Consider the following 20,276-nt stretch of genomic DNA (forward strand, 5'->3'; position numbering starts at 1 on the left):
TTTGTTCGGGGTGGGGCGGGGGGGGCATGTCTTCCCCCCGTGCGTGAGGGAACCCCTCTTACTAATCTATCTATGCTACCGCAGGTGCTACATCCGTGGGAGACGACCTTGGACAGGTATGGACCACCGCGGCGGCAGGGCGTGCCTAGCATCCACGGGCTGCTGCAGCGTCTAGCGAGGTCTGGGGCGGTCTCCACTACTACCACGGCCGCTTATGCTGCTCCCCCCCCACCCCCCTTCTGGTCTACACTCCCCATGCTGTGTCGGTGACGCCGTCTGCCGCTACTAGGGCCGCCGCCGTTACCGAGGGGGGGGTTGCCGCCGCCGCCTGTTTTCTTGCGTGTTGCCTGCCCCAGACTTCCGCTGTTCCAGCAGCTCGCCCCTGTGGACCGGCCGCCAGTACCCAGGTTCCGCTGGCTGCCGATGATTCTACGAGGCGATGGCTGGGCCTGCCGTACCTGCCGCTGATGTGATTCCCGTCTGCTGGATGTGATTCCCCGCTGCTGCTTGGCTGGTCCCTTCTGGGTCTACCGCTGCCGCTGTTCCTGCCGCTCCTGAGCTGGTTGCTGTTCCTGTCGCTCCTGGTTCCTGAGCCTGTCCATACTGGTCCTGCCACGGTGTGTCTTCCCCAGTCCCAGGCGGTCCTTCCGGACAGCAGTCGGGCCGTGTTGCTTCGGCAATAGCCCCGGCTCCCCGCCTGGATGGAGGACCTGACGACTGTCCTGCGTGAGCTGACGAGGAAGAGGAAGAAGAGGAAGGTCGTCATCTTTTCGTCTTCATCGTCTGCTGCTGCCTCTTCCCCTTTGACTTCTAAGGCCATAAAGCCGAAGAAGAAGAAGGCTGCCTGCCTTCCCCCCTAAGAAGTCTCCTTCGGGAACTTCTAAGGGCCCGTCCCACCCCGGTGGGACGGGGGTTCCTTCTGCTGGTCCTCCTGCTCCTTTGGGAGCGGGGGCCCGTCTCCCCTTCCGTAAGGAAGAGATAGACGGGGACCAGAGGAATATCGGTTAGCTCTGGTATCTTCCTCGCCTGGTGCTAGCGGCGATGCCGCTACGCCAGGTTCCGGCTCGGTCTCTCGTTGCGACGAGAGATCCCGAGTGTACGTTCTCCCTCGGGAGACGTGCAGCCAAGTTTCGGCGCCAGAGTTCGCTCGGCGCCAAGACGCGGCACGAGCAGAAGGAATGGTGAGAGCCGCTCAGGTGACTCTCGCCAGGCCAGCGGCCGCTCTTGCAGCGACCAGCTGGTAACCCGGGTTTTTTTTCCCCCCTAAGAAGGCTCCTTCGGGACCTTCTAAGGGCCCGTCTCGCTCCGGCGATTCGGGGAGCTCTTCTGCTGGTCCTCCTGCTCCCTCGGGAACAGGGCCCGTCTCTTCTTCTACCAAGGAGAAGAAGACGGGGACCAGAGGAGTACCAGCTTCGGCTGGCACTTCCTCGCCTGGTTCTAGCGGTTCTGCCGCTAAACCAGATCCGCCTCGGCTTTCTCGTTAGCGAGAAGTACCGAGTGGACGGTCTCCCGCCGGAGACCGTCCAGCCAAAGTCTTGACACCCGAGCTCGCTCCGCCGTCAAGACCGAAGCGCGGAGCAGAAGACTGGCGAGAGTCGTGCAGATGACTCTCGCCAGGCCAGTGGGACGCTCTCGCAGCGACCAGCTGGCTGCTCGGGTTGACGTGACGGTCGCTGACCAGCCACGAGTTGAGGCGAGGAAGGGGTCCCCGCGGCCGTCGGTACCAGCGGCTCGACGCGCCGAGAGGACGCTCGCCGGTCTCACCGCGACAGCGAGCCTAGCAGGTCACCTGACGCCGCTCCCATCGGGACCGGGCGGAGACGGTAACCAGCAACAGCTCGCCTGACGCTAGAGATCAGCGTCGACGTTCTCAGCCGAGCCTCTCGCCCCAGGCGAGCGGCAAGGCTAGGCCTGCTGCTCGATCGCCACCGTGGGTTGACGATCAGCAGCAGCCCTTCCAACAAGCGCTGGTCCTGCCAGCGAGCTAGGGGGGTAGCATCAGGTCTGCCTCTCCTGTACCTTCAACCTCCTCGGGCTACACCGGGAGGAGCGAGGTACCTATGAGTGATCGCGAGAGGTGCGCCGCTCGCGATCCCGCTATGACGCCGTATGGACCAGGCACGGTTCTAGGACCGACCAGGACATACTCGCAAGTAGCTGGAGGCGACCGTCAGGGGTCTGCCGCTGTTCCTCCTTCTGAAGGAGGAGTATCTCGGGATCTGTTCTTGCTGGAGGGACTGGACAGTCCTACTCCGCAAGACGCGGTTACTCCCGAGATACAGAGGAATTTGCAGAAGTCATTAAGCTGATTCGTCAGCATAATGACCTTGCGGAAGGATTGCCGCTCCCACCAGCAGAGCCCACGTCTCTGCTCGAGTCGTTTTGGGGCCCGAGAGGGAACCCAAACCGACGGTGGGTCTGCCGCGATCGGAGCTTGCCGATTCTGTCTCGAACCAGAGTCTCTCGTCTCCGGACAAGAAGGCTCTCTCAGTTCTGGCGGTCGGATCAAAGCTACTTCCACCTCCTCTACTGCGACAGCGGCGTTTCTACGTGTCTTCGGACACCGTATTTTAAATACTCCTTCGGTCCTCCTGAGAGGTTTCGACCTCGACGAGGACTGGAATGAGTCGGAGGACGGTATCGGCTCTCTCCTGTCAGGTGTCGATCAGCCCCACCCAGACGACGTTCACAGTGGCGGCAGACCCTTACCTACAGTGAGAGTTCGTAAACCCTCCGCGGGAAAACGTTTTCTCCTGACGATACGTTTTCCCAGACTCTGAGAGACCATCGCCGCAAGGCGATGGCTGCTCCTACTCTTCTCAACTGCTAGTTCCACTGGGAAGGCGAGCGAGTATCCAATTCCTCCCCCACCATTCCCTCTCTCCTTACGGCTACGAGGGAAAGGGGAGGGATCCTACAGAGATTTCTCTGTAGGATCCCACGTTGGGGACTGCGCTACCGGGGGGACCTTCGGGTGTCCTACCTGACGTAAGCCCCGGTCGTTCGATTGGAGGGATACCTGCCCCATTCTCGATTTCTACGGGAATCGAGAGGACCACCAGCCTATATCGTTTCACGAATTCGGTGGGGGTTCGCAGACTGCTTAGAATTCTACGGAAATTCTAGCGCATTCAGAGTGTTCGATTTTTTTACGATCTCCAACACTTAGGCGAGACCACGGTCTAAAGTGAGCGAGACGAGAATCCCCGATATGTTACACGTAATCGGGAACCTCGCCTATGCTCGAATTCCTGGAATTTCTAGCATTGGGAAGAAGACTGCTGCTGAAAGAAACTATCTTACAGTAGGCGACCAACCTGGAATAGAGAAGATCGGACGGGAATATCCAGTTTGGCTTGAACTATCGTCTTAGTATTCTGTTCACCATTGAAGCTTTCCTTCGAGGAAGACTTCTCCTTCACTCTTTGATAGAGATCGAAGGTGGTCGATCTCCAATCCTTATTTTGTTTTCTTGAAGGAAAAAATTTAGGATGGAGATCGTTTGTTCAGATCCTACAAATATACTACGTATATTAACCTCGCGACATGATTCTACTAAGCAGTTGAATTGTCCGAGGGGTAGGCGCATATCCTAGTTTATCTACGGATTGCGACTTAGAAGAGAAGTATTCTAATTGAACTGCAACTCGGGGTTGCCTGCAACCTCCAGGAGTTTTCAGTTTCAATTTATATACTTATGGTTTTGTCACGACAACACCATTTCAACTTTTATATTTACCGAAATCGTTTCTCCGCCTATATAATTGCTCGAGCATATCTTTTATGCTCGGTAGTCTAGCCGAACGCATTCCTTCGTGGAATAATGGATTACTGGCAACTCAGGATGACGAGTCGGCGAGAGCTCAGGCTCAACTACTGCGTATTGAAACTGCCTGACAGCAGCTCAGTATCAGCTGGGCCTCCGAGATGCACGGTCATTATGTCTCTCCTCCCTGGTTTGATTGACTACCGAACCGTATCTCTCCCCAACAATCATGGACTTAGGTCTCTGATTACGGGGGATGTTCTCGCAATAATGGAAGGACCATCTACTGCTGTGACGCTAGATTCCATCGCCTTCGACATTGCGAGAATTTTCAACAGAGATATCTCTTGGACTCTTACATCTTTCTGTTTACCGCACGGTAACAGAAGTCTGTACAAGTCTCCCGCTGCATCGCACTGCGATAATGCGAATGATTTTGCAGACATCTGAGTTTGTCTTCAAAAATATCTCGTATTCGTAGGTGTACAATTGTTCATTGTTCAACCCGAATTACAAGATGTGTCAGAAGACATCGCCTACTCTCCGACCTGACAGCTCTACTTCCAAATGTTCAGCCCATGAGAAGCAGTTCTTCAGGCGGCTTTCCCCTGTGTTTTCATTACTGAAGAACGCCCCGCTTTCATTGCAACTACGACTTCTCACCGGACAGCAATGAAATAGCGGTTAGCGTTTTCAGTCATTTGTAAGCACAGGTTATGAATCTTGAGAATCCTTCTCTCGATTCGTCTGTGAAGACGTAGGTTGCATTCAATATCTACCTTCGTCTTCAAACGGTACATAGTGTTGTTTCTCCTTAGCTGAGATTCAACAACCATGAGATGTTTTGCCTTCAGGGACTCGGTCTCTAGAAGGCAATTGACTTTCGCCTGTTGGGCACATGCCTTAGAGAATCATCACCTCGCTGTCCGGCATTGGTGACAAACAAATACATTATTTGTTTGGTCTCTCGGCATAACCCTTTAAAGGCGAAGGTCACGTGACTTACTCGGATGCTTGGACAACTTGCCTCCTACGGAACGCAGTCAGTCGGCAGCTGTCAGAGCGCCCGAGTCAGTTACGAACTACGCTGTTGACTTAGTTCGGTTGTTACAGAGCAATCATTACTTCGTTTTAATAGCTTGTCACAGTACCCATACCATCGACACCCACCATGGAGGTGTCCGGTGTCCTATCCACTACCAGAACTTCGCTGCATGGGGATAGGGGAGGATGCGAGAGACTTCGTGGCAAACGGACAGACCAGTATGGTACTGGACATCACGAAGTAGAGAAGAGGGATAGGTCATGCGACATTTCCTTCTTTTCCTCTGAGGAACTGCATGACTTCTCCTGCGAAGTCAAGCATCCAGGGGATGGGGATCCGTGACGCTCGATTTCGTACCGAACTTCGTAGCGAAGACTCAGAACCCTTCGTCCCTGACGATTGGTTGTTCGAGTCGTTCACAATCCCCTCCCTAATGGACTTCACCGCCTTCGATGCGAAGGAGATACTGCCTTGTCCGCAAGAACTTCTCCGTGGCGCAGGTACTGAAGGCAGGGGTCTGGTCCAACCATACCACAGCCCTTCCATTCTTCCTTCTACCTTTTGGATATTGCCCACAGGTCCTTGGATCTTTTTCCTTGGGACCCGTGGTGGCTGCTCAACAGTTGTGTAGCGAACCAGACCCTCGCAGGCTGAACAGCATCGAGTCCTGGTGTGACCGTAAGAATGGATGAGTGAATGAGAGTGTGACTGGCTCCTCTTCCCATCTTCTTCCCCTCTACCTGTGGTTAGAGGGACACGGTCGTCACCCTGCTGGATAAGGACAAGATGCAGGTGAGCTACTCAACAGAGCCCCATCCTATCCCTTTCACTAGGGATAGGAGCATATCCACCACTTCCTCCAACAAGGGGGAGGAAGTGGATGCCAGCTTGAGACAACCCATACTTTATGTTGCCTCTTGCAAACAGGAACAAGTTCTTGCTTGCTGGTACGAAGAGATACGCTTGCCTCTCTCGTAGTAACTCGGCCAGAGGTCTGACCATTGATCCTGCGGTGCACACCCCGATCAATCGGACAGAGGCTTGGATCCCTCCCTCGCTCTTACGACCAGGGAGGCATTCCAGGGATGGACGAACACCAGTCTGTTCATCAAAAGACTCAGATTCCTCCCACCACCAAGAAGTGAGTCTTCCTATTGTTAAAGGACCGATGGTTTGTATTACGTATCGGAACAAATGACAATTTGTCGAAAATTGCATTTTTCCTAACTATACAAACCTGAGGTCCTTTACATATAGTCCCTCCTCATGCCACCCCTCACTCTGCGTATTTTGCATGGGCCAAAAGCAAAAGTGATTTGTTTACCTCCCAGTCACGCGGCGCGCGGCTGTCGGACAAGCAGTTAACTACCGTTCTCCCCTTGTTCGAAGCTTACGACCGTTCCAGCTGCCGATAGCTACTTCCTATTGTTAAAGGCCACCTCAAGTTTGTATAGTTAGGAAAAAGGAAAAATGCAATTTTCGACAAATTGTCATATTAGGCCTTTTTCATTAGGCCATAACCTTTGTAATATATGAATTGTTTTATGGACTTATATTACTAGTGAGTTGTTGATAATAATTTTGCTTGAAAGTTAATTTCAGATGTTACTACATTCTATTATTTTTTTCTTTTTTTGTTTTTTAGGCATAACTTGACAATTTATGATTTACTCATAGGCCTTAGGCTTGGTGCAAGCCACTGATAATTGCATTGGAAATACTTCTTGGGTATTTTGTCGTTTCATTAGGCCTGTAACTTTTGCAGTTATGATTTGTTTACTGTACATATGCTTCCTGTGACCCTATGGTAGATAATTTTTGACATAACCTTCACACCTACCAAGAACTGAAAAGTGTTAAGGCAGAAAGTAGTAAGGAGGGAATTGGGTGTTTGTTTATTTGCTACAAGTAGGCGTTCTCGTTAGTCGAGAATCGGCTCACGCTACAAAGCTACTATCTTGCTGGCTCCCACCGATCTCAGGCAACAGCATCTCCTGCATCCTCTCTCATGCGCTTGGCTCCAGGGGTTGTTCTCCTTCTGCTGGCCTCTTTACACTTTCTCCTGCACCTGGCTCCCTTGCTTCCTTTCCATACCTTTGCTAGTTGTGTGTCTTGGTTAACAGATGTTAACTTTGTAATAGTGAAGTGTAGTGCATTGGAGGAGTGGCTACTTGTCCCCTGATGCTCTTTGACAAAGGTCCCTGTCAAACTTCCTCGCACATGGGAGGAGGCATGCTGGAAGTCCATGATAGGTTAGGGGGTTACATAGGGTAGTCGCACCTCAATTGAGCCTGTTGCCAGTCTCAGGTATCGACAGACGGCCATTGAAAGGTGTCTTACTGGATGATGTCCAGTGAAGTAAGGGACTATCTGGCCCTATTTTGATCTAATCCAGTCCGTGTCAGACTCCCCTAAACCTGGGAGGAGGCAAACTGTTGGTCCATGGGAGTCTGTAGGGGTTTTGAACCTCTTAGTTGAGCCTGCTGTCTGCATTTCTTGATGGACAGCCATTGAAAAGCCATCTTTAATGGATGTGTATTCTTTGCCCTCTAGTGATACAAATCCCAGAATGGACAGATACGGATCCCAGTGTAGACAAGTAGCGTTGATGGCACTTTTCGGGTGTACAGTAGATCCCCGTATTCCCAGGGGAGGGGTACCAGACCCCCCCCCCACAAATAGCTAAAATTCACGAGTACTTAAAACCTCTCTAAACACACTTAGAACTGCTTATTTTTATAGTTTTATCACAAAAAGTGCATTTAGTCATGAAAATGATAAGGAAAATACGTACAGTATTTTATGAATATTTATCAGTGAAAAGTATCGCAAATAGGCAAATTTTCAGCAAATAATGGATTATAGACAGTCAGTAGAAAACTCTGTGAATAGGCGAGTCTGCAATCGTGAGTCAGTGAATAGCGGAGGTCGACTGTATTGCAGCTGTTGAAGAGGCTGATCTTCCAGCTTTGAGCACCAGTATTTGGCGCCAAAGTGTTCTCCTTATCTTAGCTTTCAGCAGTGTCAGAAGACTCCGAGTGGACGAAGTCCAATCAGACAGTCTGAGCGCCCAGAGTCTGAGCGCCCAGTGTCTGAAAGTGCCCAGTTATCCGAGTGCCCAGAGTCTGAGCACCCGTCTAGAGCCCAGGTTTATCTGAGTGCCGGGTCTGGGTACCCAGGTGTCCTAGAGGTGCCCAGGTTGTCTGAAGTGCCAAGGTGTCTGGGTACCCAGGTCTAGTGCCCAGTGTCCGAGCTGAGTGTCCATGTGTATGTGAATCCACCTGTCTATTTGGTGCCAGCAGTCAGTTCTCTGGTACCAGTTCCTCATTGGGTTGGCGCCTTGTTTTTAAAAACGCAGCGTTGTTCTTTATTGTGGGCCAGTTCCAATTGAACAAGGACCAAGGTCAACCTCCCAAACAAAGACATCTGTGTCCAAGTTTTTGAGCTTTTGAAGGAAGTTACCTCTTGTTTCTTTTCTATTCACCAAAGAAGTGTTTTTCAAGACAGGAACTGGGTTTTTGTTTAAAGGAGCAAGAGAAGTGTCTTTTGTCTTCCTCCCTCTAGTGCGTAGACAGTTGTAGGCCTTCTTGTCAAGATTTTTAGAAACCCTACTGTGTATCTTAGACTGTAGATGAAGGTCAGAGGGAGATGATCCAGACAGTTCTTTCACCCATTCTCCAGGATAATTGGATAAGAGCTTGGATATGCAGGGAGCTTTCTTCCAGATCCCTGTCCAAACTACAGAGAGTTTTGTAGTCCCCTAATGTAAAGAACTTCAGGTTTGTATGGTAGGAAAAATACAAATTACTCTTTAAATTTGCTATATTTCAGCAGCATAATCCAACTGGTCTGGATTATGACTTGACTAAATACTTTAAAATAAGATATTTTTTTTTACAATAGTATACAGTATAAAATTGATATATTACAGATAAACAGAAATTCTAATACTACAAAAAATGGTTCTATTTGACAGCTATGAGAATTGCTGGCCTGCTATTCAGAAGGGAATGAATGGAGTGATTTTTGTGTACAACCCAGGCCGTGATGATCAGGCTCAGGCACTTGAGTCCTTACACTCTCATTTTGCCGAGCAACAGGGAGTAAGAGAGACACAGTGCATTGTTTTTTGTCACCATAAACCTGGCTCTAAAGGCAAAGGAGCAAAGTTAGGTAAGTCATACTTTTTAGCAGAATTTATTCATTCTTTCTTGACCAGTCATATACTATTTTGGTTTTGATATTTGAACTATTGATTAGGTTAAACCATTCTGTGATGATATGATGTATTAATAATTAATTAACAAAGAAGAAGAAGATATTCGTCCAGACTCTGATGGTTGCACCCTGTCCCTTGTGTGAGCTTTAGAGGATCGGGAGGCAGGGCAGCATTTGTGGGACTGGGATGATCAGTGTGTGGTGGCCATATCTTAGCTGTTCTGGATTGTCTATATGAAGTAGGAAATTTTTAATGTAAATTACTGTAAATTTTTTCTCTGAATATTAATTTTTTTTATGTAGCAGTCCTTTTTCACACTTACTAATACTAATAATACTAACTCCCTCTCATTGGAGGTCTGTTGTGGTGGGAGGGATTACTATCACTTTGATGTGGTGTCGCTTCATTGTGTCAGAAGTGAATTAATTTTTAGACTGTATAGACTGAATAGGTCAATAACTACCAGACAAGGAATTAGAAGAGTACTAATATGGTTTTTGAAAGACTGTTTCCGTAAAGTATCATATATGCTGATGACCTCATAAGGTGTTATTATAATAGTATATGCTTTATCCAAGGACTGACTTGGTGATCTTACAAGATTGCAGTACTGTTTATAATTTGCTCAGGGAAAGTTAAAATATATATATATATATATATTAATATATATATATATATATATATATATATATATATATATATATATATATATATATATATATATATAATGTGATATATATATATATATATATATATATATATATATATTATGGATATAGATATATATATATATATATATATATATATATATGTATATATATATATATATATATATATATATATATATATATATATATACAGGCGGCCCGCGGTTAACAGCGCAATCACTCAACGGCGAATCGGTTTTACGGCGGTCGTCAAAAATATTCATTAAAAAAATAAGGCATTTTAAAGGTATCTTTACGGCACAATTTTCAGTTAACAGCGCCGCTAGCGCCGTTGTCTAACGAGTTCATACATTTGTAGAAATGCCGTTCAGACCATAAAGGTTATGCAAATTATATTAACAAATTTTATGGAGAGTTATTACGTAGGTATTAGGGTAAAATATATGCCTCTGACGCTGTTCTATGCCGAAAATATCGAGTTACGTTAGTGCAAATTTAGCTATGGATGTGTCGATTTATAAATGTTCATGCTTTTGTTTAAAATGTGTAGAAGATGTATTACTTGAAAGGCATTTTTATTTCTGTACAGAAATATGATACAAAAGGCAGCTTTTGAAACTGTCCTTCACGTTATCAAATACGATGTTTTTTCATGGTTCTTTCTTGTGAGCCGCCGCCTGCCGCTTTCTGAAAATATCGATTTAAAAAGTGCAAATTAGCGATCGATGTGTCGATTTTATAAATGTTATGCTTTTATGTTTAAAATGTGTATGAAAATGTATTACGAATAGAGTATTTTTATTTCTGTGCAGAAATATGATAAAAAGGCAGCTTTTGAAACTGCCCTTCAAGTTATCGACTACAATGTTTTTTCAAGTTCGTTCTTGTATGCCGCCGTCTGCCGCTCTTCCGAAAATATCGAGTTAAAAAGAGTGCAAATTTAGCGGTCGATGTGTCAATTTTTTAAATGTTTATGCTTTATGTTTAAATGTGGTATGAAAATATATTACATAAAGGTATTTTCATTTTTGTACAGAAATAAGATACAAATTAAGGCAGCCTTTGTAACTACGCTCCACGTTGTCAGGGGAATGAGGGGATGTTTTTTCATGTTCGTTCTTGTCCGCCAGTTCCGAAAAATGCATTGTGTTATTTTATTAATTATGCATCTCTTCCATAAATCCTTTAAAAAGTTATACATTATTTCACTGTATCCAAGAATATTGTATGTATTCTCATATTATTGTATTTGTTCCGATATGTAATACAAAACCATCGGTCCTTTAACAATAGTAAGTAGCTAGCGGCAGCTGGAAAAGGCAGTCGTAAGCTTCAAACAAGGGGAGAAACGGTAGTTAACTGCTTGTCCGACAGTCGCGCGGGAGGTAAACAAATCACTTTTGCTTTCGGCCGCGGGTGTGAAGGACGTTGTTCGTCATCGCTCTCTGCCCGCTTCATCGTCGTATGCTTTGTTTATATTGTGTTTTCTACTAATGGTTTGTTTGACTTGAAAATGAAACTGTAAGTACACTGTTTTATTTTCATTACTTAATTATGAACCAACATGAAGCTATCGCCGTAGATGCGGCGATTTCCTCTCTTTCATGAATTGAACACTTGAATTATGTCTGGTGCTGCGGGCGCGGCTCGCGCCGAGTCATGTATTTTGGGCGAAGTGTGTAATTGAAAAATGTAAGTACTTTTTTCATTATATTTTTGCCCTGTGCGTGATTGCGCTCGGCACGAGCCTTTTATTTGGTATGATAAATGCAATGAAAGTGGATTTGCAATTGCAGTATTCTTTTCTTTTATTTTCATTTATTTATTTGCAAAAAAAAAAAAAAAATTTTTGATCAATTTTCGCTCTTACCCGGGAATTGATCCTTATGATTATTTTCTGTGAAAGTGAAATTGGAAGTGCAGTATTCTGTTCATTTCATATATATTTTATGATAGCATCATATTATTTGGGTCAAGTTTCCGCTCTTACCCGGGAATTGATCTTTTCCCCTTTAAGTTCTATGAAGGGTGAATCGCAAGGGCAGTATTCTTTTGTTTCATTTTCATATTACTTTTCACTGCTGTGCAGGGGTAGGGGAAGCGAAGGTCTGCCAGGAAGTCGTCGGAAAGCTCTCCCGCGACTCCCTTGGTATCCGATTCTTCGTCTTCCTTCCTGCCCCCCGCTCAGCTTCCTCGTTGTATTTTGTATTTGGGGTCTTCCTTGCGTTCGGGGTGGGGCATGTCTTCCCCCCGTGCGTGAGGGAACCCCTCTTACTAATCTATCTATGCTACCGCAGGTGCTACATTCCATGGGAGACGACCTTGGACAGGTATGGGACCACCGCGGCGGCAGGGCGTGCCTAGCATCCACGGGCTGCTGCAGCGTCTAGCGAGGTCTGGGGCGGTCTCCACTACTACCACGGCCGCTTATGCTGCTCCCCCCCCCGCCTGGTCTACACTCCCCATGCTGTGTCGGTGACGCCATCTGCCGCTACTAGGGCCGCCGCCGTACCGAGGGGGGGTTTGCCGCCGCCGCCTGTTTTCTTCGTGTTGCCTGCCCCAGACTTCCGCTGTTCCAGCAGCTCGCCCCTGGACCGGCCGCCAGTACCCAGGTTCCCGCTGGCTGCCGATGATTCTACGAGGCGATCGCTGGCCTGCCGTACCTGCCGCTGATGTGATTCCCGCTGCTGGCTTGGCTGTCCCTTCTGGTTCTACCGCTGCCGCTGTCCTGCCGCTCCTGAGCTGGTTGCTGTTCCTGTCGCTCCTGTTACCTGAGCCTGTCCATGCTGGTCCTGCCCACGGTGTGTCTTCCCCAGTCCCAGGTCCTTCCGGACAGGTGCAGTTGGGCCGTGTTGCTTCGGCAATAGCCCCGGCTCCGGCCTGGATGGAGGACCTGACGACTGTCCTGCGTGAGCTGACGAGGAAGAGGAAGAAGAGAAGCTGTCATCTTCGTCTTCATCGTCTGCTGCTGCCTCTTCCCCCTTCGACTTCTAAGGCCCATAAGCCGAAGAAGAAGAAGGGGCTGCCTTCCCCCCTAAGAAGTCTCCTTCGGGAACTTCTAAGGGCCCGTCCCACCCCGGTGGGACGGGGGGGTCCTTCTGCTGGTCCTCCTGCTCCTTCGGGAGCGGGGCCCGTCTCCCTTCCGTAGGAAGAGATAGACGGGGACAGAGGAGTATCAGTTAGCTCTGGTACTTCCTCGCCTGGTGCTAGCGGTGATGCCGCTACGCCAGGTTCCGGCTCGGTCTCTCGTTCGCGAGAGATCCCGAGTGTACGTTCTCCCTCGGGAGACCGTGCAGCCAAGTTTCGGCGCCAGAGTTCGCTCGGCGCCAAGACGCGGCACGGAGCAGAAGGCTGGTGAGAGCTGCTCAGGTGACTCTCGCCAGGCCAGCGGCCGCTCTTGCAGCGACCAGCTGGTAACCCGGGTTTTCCCCCCTAAGAAGGCTCCTTCGGGACCTTCTAAGGGCCCGTCTCGCTCCGGCGATTCGGGGAGCTCTTTGCTGGTCCTCCTGCTCCCTCGGGAACAGGGCCCGTCTCTTCTTCTACCAAGGAGAAGAAGACGGGGACCAGAGGAGTACCAGCTTCGGCTGGCACTTCCTCGCCTGGTTCTAGCGGTTCTGCCGCTAAACCAGGATCCGCCTCGGCCTCTCGTTCGCGAGAAGTACTGAGTGGACGGTCTCCCGCGGGAGACCGTCCAGCCAAAGTCTTGACGCCCGAGCTCGCTCGCCGTCAAGACCGAAGCGCGGAGCAGAAGACTGGCGAGAGTCGTGCAGACGACTCTCGCCAGGCCAGCGGACGCTCTCGCAGCGACCAGCTGGCTGCTCGGGCTGACGTGACGGTCTCCGACCGGCCACGCGCTGAGGCGAGAAGGATTCCCCGTGGCCGTCGGTGCCAGCCTCGGCTGGTGCCAGCCAAGCAGCTGGTACCGGCGGCTCGACGCGCCGAGAGGACGCTCATCCGGTCTCACCGCGACAGCGAGCCTAGCAGGTCACCTGACCGCCGCTCCCACAGGGACCGGGCGGATAGGGGGACCAGCAGCAGCTCCTCTGCACACGAGATCGGGGCCGCTGTTCTCGGTCCAGCCGTTTCCCTGGGAAACGGCTCGACTAGGCCTGCAAAGTGGCGATCGCCTGCAGCCCTCCAAGCCCGCTGGTTCTGCCAGCGAGCGAAAGAGGAGCGTCATGTCTTCCTCTCCCGTGCCTGCAACTCCTCGGTTTGCACAGGAAGAGCGAGGCACAGCGGGGTGATCGTGAGCATACCCCGCACGATCCCGTCACGACGCCGTAAGTACCAGGTACGATCTTCGGACCGACCAGGACGTACGCGCAAGTGGCAGGAGGAATCCGAGAGGGGTCTATCGCAGTTCCTCCTCCTTAAGGGGGAGGTTCTCGGAATGCTCTTGTTCGAGGGGCTTGACGGTCCTACTCTGCAAGACGCTATGACTTCCGAGATCCAGAGCAACTTTGTCGAGGTTATGGCGCTGATTCGTCAGCGCAACGACCTCGGGGAAGGATTGCCGCTCCCACCAGCAGAGCCCACGTCTCTGCTCGAGTCGTTTTGGGGCCCGAGAGGGAACCCAAACCGACGGTGGGTCTGCCGCGATCGGAGCTTGCCGATTCTGTCTTGAACCAGAGTCTCTCGTCTCTGACAAGAAGGCTCTCTCAGTTTCTGGCCGGTCGATCAAGCTACTTCCACCTCCTCTACTGCGACAGCGGCGTTTCTACGTGTCTTCGGACACCGTATTTAAATACTCCTTCGGTCCTCCTGAGAGGTTTCGACCTTGACGAGGACTGGAATGAGTCGGAGGACGGTATCGGCTCTCTCCTGTCAGGTGTCGATCAGCCCCACCCAGACGACGTTCACAGTGGCGGCAGACCCTTACCTACAGTGAGAGTTCGTAACCCTCCTCGGGAAAAACGTTTTCTCCTGACGATACGTTTTCCCAGACTCTGAGAGGCCATCACTGCAAGGCGATGGCTGCTCCTACTCTTCTCCAACTGCTAGTTCCACTGGGGGAAGGCGAGCGAGTATCCAATTCCTCCCCATTCCCTCTCTCCTTACGGCTACGAGGGAAAGGGCAGGGATCCTACAGAGATTTCTCTGTAGGATCCCACGTTGGGACTGCGCTACCGGGGGGACCTTCGGGTCCTACCTGACGTAAGCCCCGGTCGTTGAGGAGGGATCCTGCCCCATTCTCGATTTCTACGGGAATCGAGAGGACCACCAGCTGATATCGTTTCACGAATTCGGTGGGGGTTTCGCAAACTGCTTAGAATTCTACGGAATTTCTAGCGCATTCAGTGTGTTCGATGTTTTTTACGATCTCCAAACACTTAGGCGAGACCACGTTCCAAAGTGAGCGAGACGAGAATCCCCGATATGTTACACGATAATCGGGAACCTCGCCTATGCTCGAGTTCCTGGAATTTCTAGCATTGGGAAGAAGACTGCTGCTGAAAGAAGACTATCTCACAGTAGGCGACCAACCTGGAATAGAGAAGAACGGACGGGAATATCCAGTTTGGCTTGAACTATCGTCTTAGTATTCTGTTCACCATTGAAGCTTTCCTTCGAGGAAGACTTCTCCTTCACTCTCTTTGATAGAGATTGAAGGTGGTCGATCTCCAATCCTTATTTTGTTTTCTTGAAGGAAAGAATTTAGGATAGAGATCGTTGTTCAGAATCCTACAAATATACTACGTATATTAACCTCGCGACATGATTCTGCTAAGCAGTTGAATTGTCCGAGGGGTAGGCGCATATCCTAGTTAATATACGGTTGGGGATTGCGACTTAGACGAAAAGTATTCTAATTGAACTGCAACTCGGGGTTGCCTGCAACCTCCCAGGAGTTTTCAGTTTCAATTTTATATACTTATGGTTTTGTCACGACAACACCATTTCAACTTTTATATTTACCGAAATTCGTTTCGCCTAAATATGATTGCTCGAGCATATCTTTTATGCTCGGTGGTTCTAGCCGAACGCATTCCTTCGTGGAATAATGGATTACCTGGACAACTCAGGATGACGAGTCAGCGAGAGCCAAGGATCAGCTATGCGTATGAACTGCTGATAGCAGCTCAGTATCAGCTGGGCCTCTGAGATGCACGGTCAGTTATGTCTCTCTCTCCCCTGCTTTGATTGACTACCGAACCGTATCTCTGCCCAACAATCATGGACTTAGGTCTCTGATTAACGGGGATTCTCGCAATAATGAAGGACCATCTACTGCTGTGACGCTAGATTCCATCGCCTTCGACATTGCGAGAATTTTCAACAGAGATATCTCTTGGACTCTTTCATCTTTCTGTTTACCGCACGGTAACAGAAGTCTGTACAAGTCTCCCGCTGCATCGCACTGCGATAATGCGAATGATTTTGCAGACATCTGAGTTTGTCTTCAAAATATCTCGTATTCGTAGGTGTACAATTGTTCATTGTTCAACCCGAATTAACAGATATGTCATTAGACATCGCCTACTCTCCGACCTGACAGCTCTACTTCCAAATGTTCAGCCCATGAGAAGCAGTTCTTCAGGTGGCTTTCCCCTGTGTTTTCATTACTGAAGAACGCCCCGCTTTCATTGCAACTACGACTTCTCACCGGACAGCAATGAAATAGCGGTTGCGTTTTCAGTCATTTGTAAGCACAGGTTATGAATCTTGAGAATCCTTCTCTCGATTCGTCTGTGAAGACGTAGGTTGCATTCAATATCTACCTTCGTCTTCAACGGTACATAGTGTTGTTTCTCTTAGCTGAGATTCAACAACTATGAGATGTTTTGCCTTCAGGGACCTCGGTCTCTAGAAGGCAATTGACTTTCGCCTGTTGGGCACATGCCTTAAGAGAATCATCACCTCGCTGTCCGGCATTGGTGACAAACAAATACATTATTTGTTTGGTCTCTTGGCATAACCCTTTAAAGGCGAACGGTCCCACGTGACTTACTCGGATGCTTGGACAACTTGCCTCCTACCGAACGCAGTCAGTCGGCAGCTGTCAGAGCGCCCGAAATCAGTTGCGAACTACGCTGTTGACTTAGTTTGGTTGTTACAGAGCAATCATTACTTCGTTTTAATAGCTTGTCACAGTACCCATACCATCGACACCCACCATGGAGTGTCGGTGTCCTATCCACTACCGAGAACTTCGCTGCATGGGGATAGGAGGATGCGAGAGACTTCGTGGCAAACGGACAGACCAGTATGGGTACTGGACATCACCGAAGTAGAGAAGAGGGATAGGTCATGCGACTATTCCCTTCTTTTCCTCTGAGGAACTGCATGACTTCTCCTGCGAAGTCAAGCATCCAGGGGATGGGGATCCGTGACGCTCGATTTCGTACCGAACTTCGTAGCGAAGATTCAGAACCCTTCGGTCCCTGACGATTGGTTCGAGTCGTTCACAGTCCCCTCCCTAATGGACTCCACTGCCTTCGATGCGAAGGAGATGCTGCCTTGTCCGCAAGAACTTCTCCGTGGCACAGGTTACTGAAGGCAGGGGCTGGTCCAACCAGACCACATGCCCCTCCTTCTACCTTCGGGATATTGCCCACAGGTCCTTGGATCTTTTTCCCTGGGACCTGTGGTGGCTGCTCAACACGTTGTATAGCGAACCCAGACCCTCGCAGGCTGAACAGCATCGAGTCCTGGTGTGACCGTAAGAATGGATGAGTGAATGAGAGTGTGACTGGCTCCTCTTCCCATCTTTTTCTTCCCCTCTACCTGTGGTTAGAGGGACACGGTTGTCACCCTGCTGGATAAGGACAAGATGCAGGTGAGCTACTCAACAGAGCCCCATCCTATCCCTTTCACTAGGGATAGGACGTATATCCACCACTTCCTCCAACAAGGGGGAGGAAGTGGATGCCAGCTTGAGACAAAACCCATACTTTATGTTGCCTCTTGCAAACAGGAACAAGTTCTTGCTTGCTGGTACGAAGAGATACGCTTGCCTCTCTCTTAGTACTCGGCCCAGAGGTCTGACCATTGATCCTGCGGTGCACACCCCGATCAATCGGACAGAGGCTTGGATCCCTCCTCGCTCTTACGACCAGGGAGGCATTCCAGGGATGGACGAACACCAGTCTGTTCATCAAAAGACTCAGATTCCTCCCACCAAGAAGTGAGTCTTCCTATTGTTAAAGGACGATGGTTTGTATTACGTATCGGAACAAATGACAATTTGTCGAAAATTGCATTTTTCCTAACTATACAAACCTGAGGTCCTTTACTATAGTCCCTCCTCATGCCACCCCTCACTCTGCGTATTTTGCATGGGCCAAAAGCAAAAGTGATTTTTCACCTCCCAGTCGCGCAGCGCGCAACTGTCGGACAAGCAGTTAACTACCGTTCTCCCCTTGTTCGAAGCTTACGACCGTTCCAGCTGCCGCTAGCTACTTCCTATTGTTAAAGACCTCAGGTTTGTATAGTTAGGAAAAATGCAATTTTCGACAAATTGTCATTTTAAAATACTACGGCAAATTTAAGCCCATATTCCGCGGAGCGGCCAATGTTGTGGTTTGAAATCAGCTGATGAATACGAGTTTGTTTCACCATAACGCAATTCTGAGCGAATGCTCTTGCTTCTAGTTAGCATAAACGAATATCTAGATACTTGACTTATATGAGACAAAGTTATTTTTCCTTATACAGCGTGTTTTTAGGTGGAAATATTTATTGAATATGTCTCGTTGTGAATGTGAACTACTTTTTTTTTCGTTAACATATTACGTTGGCGGCATGTTTATTGCGTAAAAAATTACGTGATTCCGTTCGCAATAATCCTTTATAACATCGTAATACGAACTTTACGTTATTTATCTTATATCGGCGTGAAACCAACAGTAAAATGTGTTCTTTCAAGCACAGTAGTTTTGATCAAAATGATTTTATCCCAATTTTATCTATGGTTGTGTTTGATGGCAGACGTTTACTGCAGTTTTATCCTTGTTGCCGATGTACGATAATAGTCATTAGCAGCTTGAACAGTTTTCTCAGCTTCAGTTATAACTAGGTTTAAATTTAACAGTATATTTCCCGATTGATCTTTAATCTAATTTGATCTCTGATCTATAGCGAATAAATTTATTACATTAAGATATCTCAGTTCTATTCTATACATAACGCCATTTATAACAACTACGGTAATGTTGTACTGTTGTATGATGATTGAAATACAAGCCAAACGGATGTTATCCAGTTCGGTTGTACTTAGAAAAAAAAGTCGTTTCTCGTTCGGTTGTTCATGGCTGTACCGTTCACGCAACGAGTATAACGTTAAAACCATACTTTCATCATTCTCTTTTGCTGTTATTGAACTTATGTAACTAGAAGATGGATAAAGTTAGGCCATTGTAATTTGATCTCTCATAAAATCGGACTATCGTAATCGTAACCTGAACACTACAGCTACCTGTACACTGTATAAACTTTATTATATCTTTACATACTCTAGACACCTAAAAGTACTGTACAGTAAATTCTATAGTACTATACTGCATAAATATAATTTTACTTATTGCGCCGTTTGTGGGATTACGGCGCCTTTGACTGGTCTAGAGTTTCGAAAGAAGGTGTGCGGTGGCCGTAGGCTTTAAAATCGCTCGGCGTCGAAAATCGCTTGCCGTCGGCGGCCAGGAACAGAACCCCTGCCGCTAACCGAGGGCCGCCTGTAATATATATATATATATATATAGTATATATATATATATATAATATATATATATATATATGTATATATGTATATATTGGTATATATATATATATATATATATATATGTATATATGTATATATATATATATATATATATATATAATATATATATATATATATATATATATATATATATATATATATCCTATATATATATATATATATATTATATATATATATATATATATATATATATATATATATATATATATATATATATATTATATATATATATATATATATATATATATATATATATTATATATATATTATTATATTATATAAGATATATATATATATTTATTATGTATTAGTATATATATATATATATATATATATATATATATATATATATTATCTATATATATATATATATATATATATATATATATATATATATATATATATATATAATATATATATATATATATATATATATATATATTATAATATATATAGTCTCCATCCCAAAAACCCCCCTTTTCCCAAGACTGAATGAAATGTTACGTCATATCCAAAGTGTTGTGTCTCTAGCAATGACTGCATGCTGGAGTTCCACAAAACAACAGAGTATTCTTGAACAATCATGAGAACAGACACCCTAACACATGTGGGAATACCTCCTTGCTGCAGACCTACTCGAAGAAGATACATTTTCCTTTCCTTTAATATATGTTTCTTCGCTATAAAGCGATTACCATGACAGCACCACAATTCAGACTGAAAATGGCAATTAGCTACCTTTTCCCCCATCTTTGTTACAAAAGGAACCACATGAATTACACTTTGAAAAAAAAGTGTAATTTTCTCCCTCTCTCTCTCTCTCTCTCTCTTCTCTCTCTCTCTCTCTCCTCTCTCTATCT

General features: G+C 47.3%; 1 protein-coding gene across 2 annotated transcripts in view; it reads left to right on the forward strand.

Moving 5' to 3' along the window:
• The window catches only part of LOC135214742 (intraflagellar transport protein 22 homolog), a 475,747-nt gene that overhangs the window by 21,966 nt on the left and 433,505 nt on the right, over window positions 1-20,276 (forward strand). For both annotated transcript variants that reach the window (XM_064249080.1, XM_064249081.1), the window contains exon 3: window positions 8,788-8,984. In XM_064249080.1, the coding sequence (XP_064105150.1) occupies window positions 8,788-8,984 (197 nt within the window). The remainder of the gene's footprint in view (window positions 1-8,787; window positions 8,985-20,276) is intronic.

Source organism: Macrobrachium nipponense, chromosome 46 (assembly GCF_015104395.2).
Source record: "Macrobrachium nipponense isolate FS-2020 chromosome 46, ASM1510439v2, whole genome shotgun sequence".
Taxonomy (NCBI): domain Eukaryota; kingdom Metazoa; phylum Arthropoda; class Malacostraca; order Decapoda; family Palaemonidae; genus Macrobrachium; species Macrobrachium nipponense.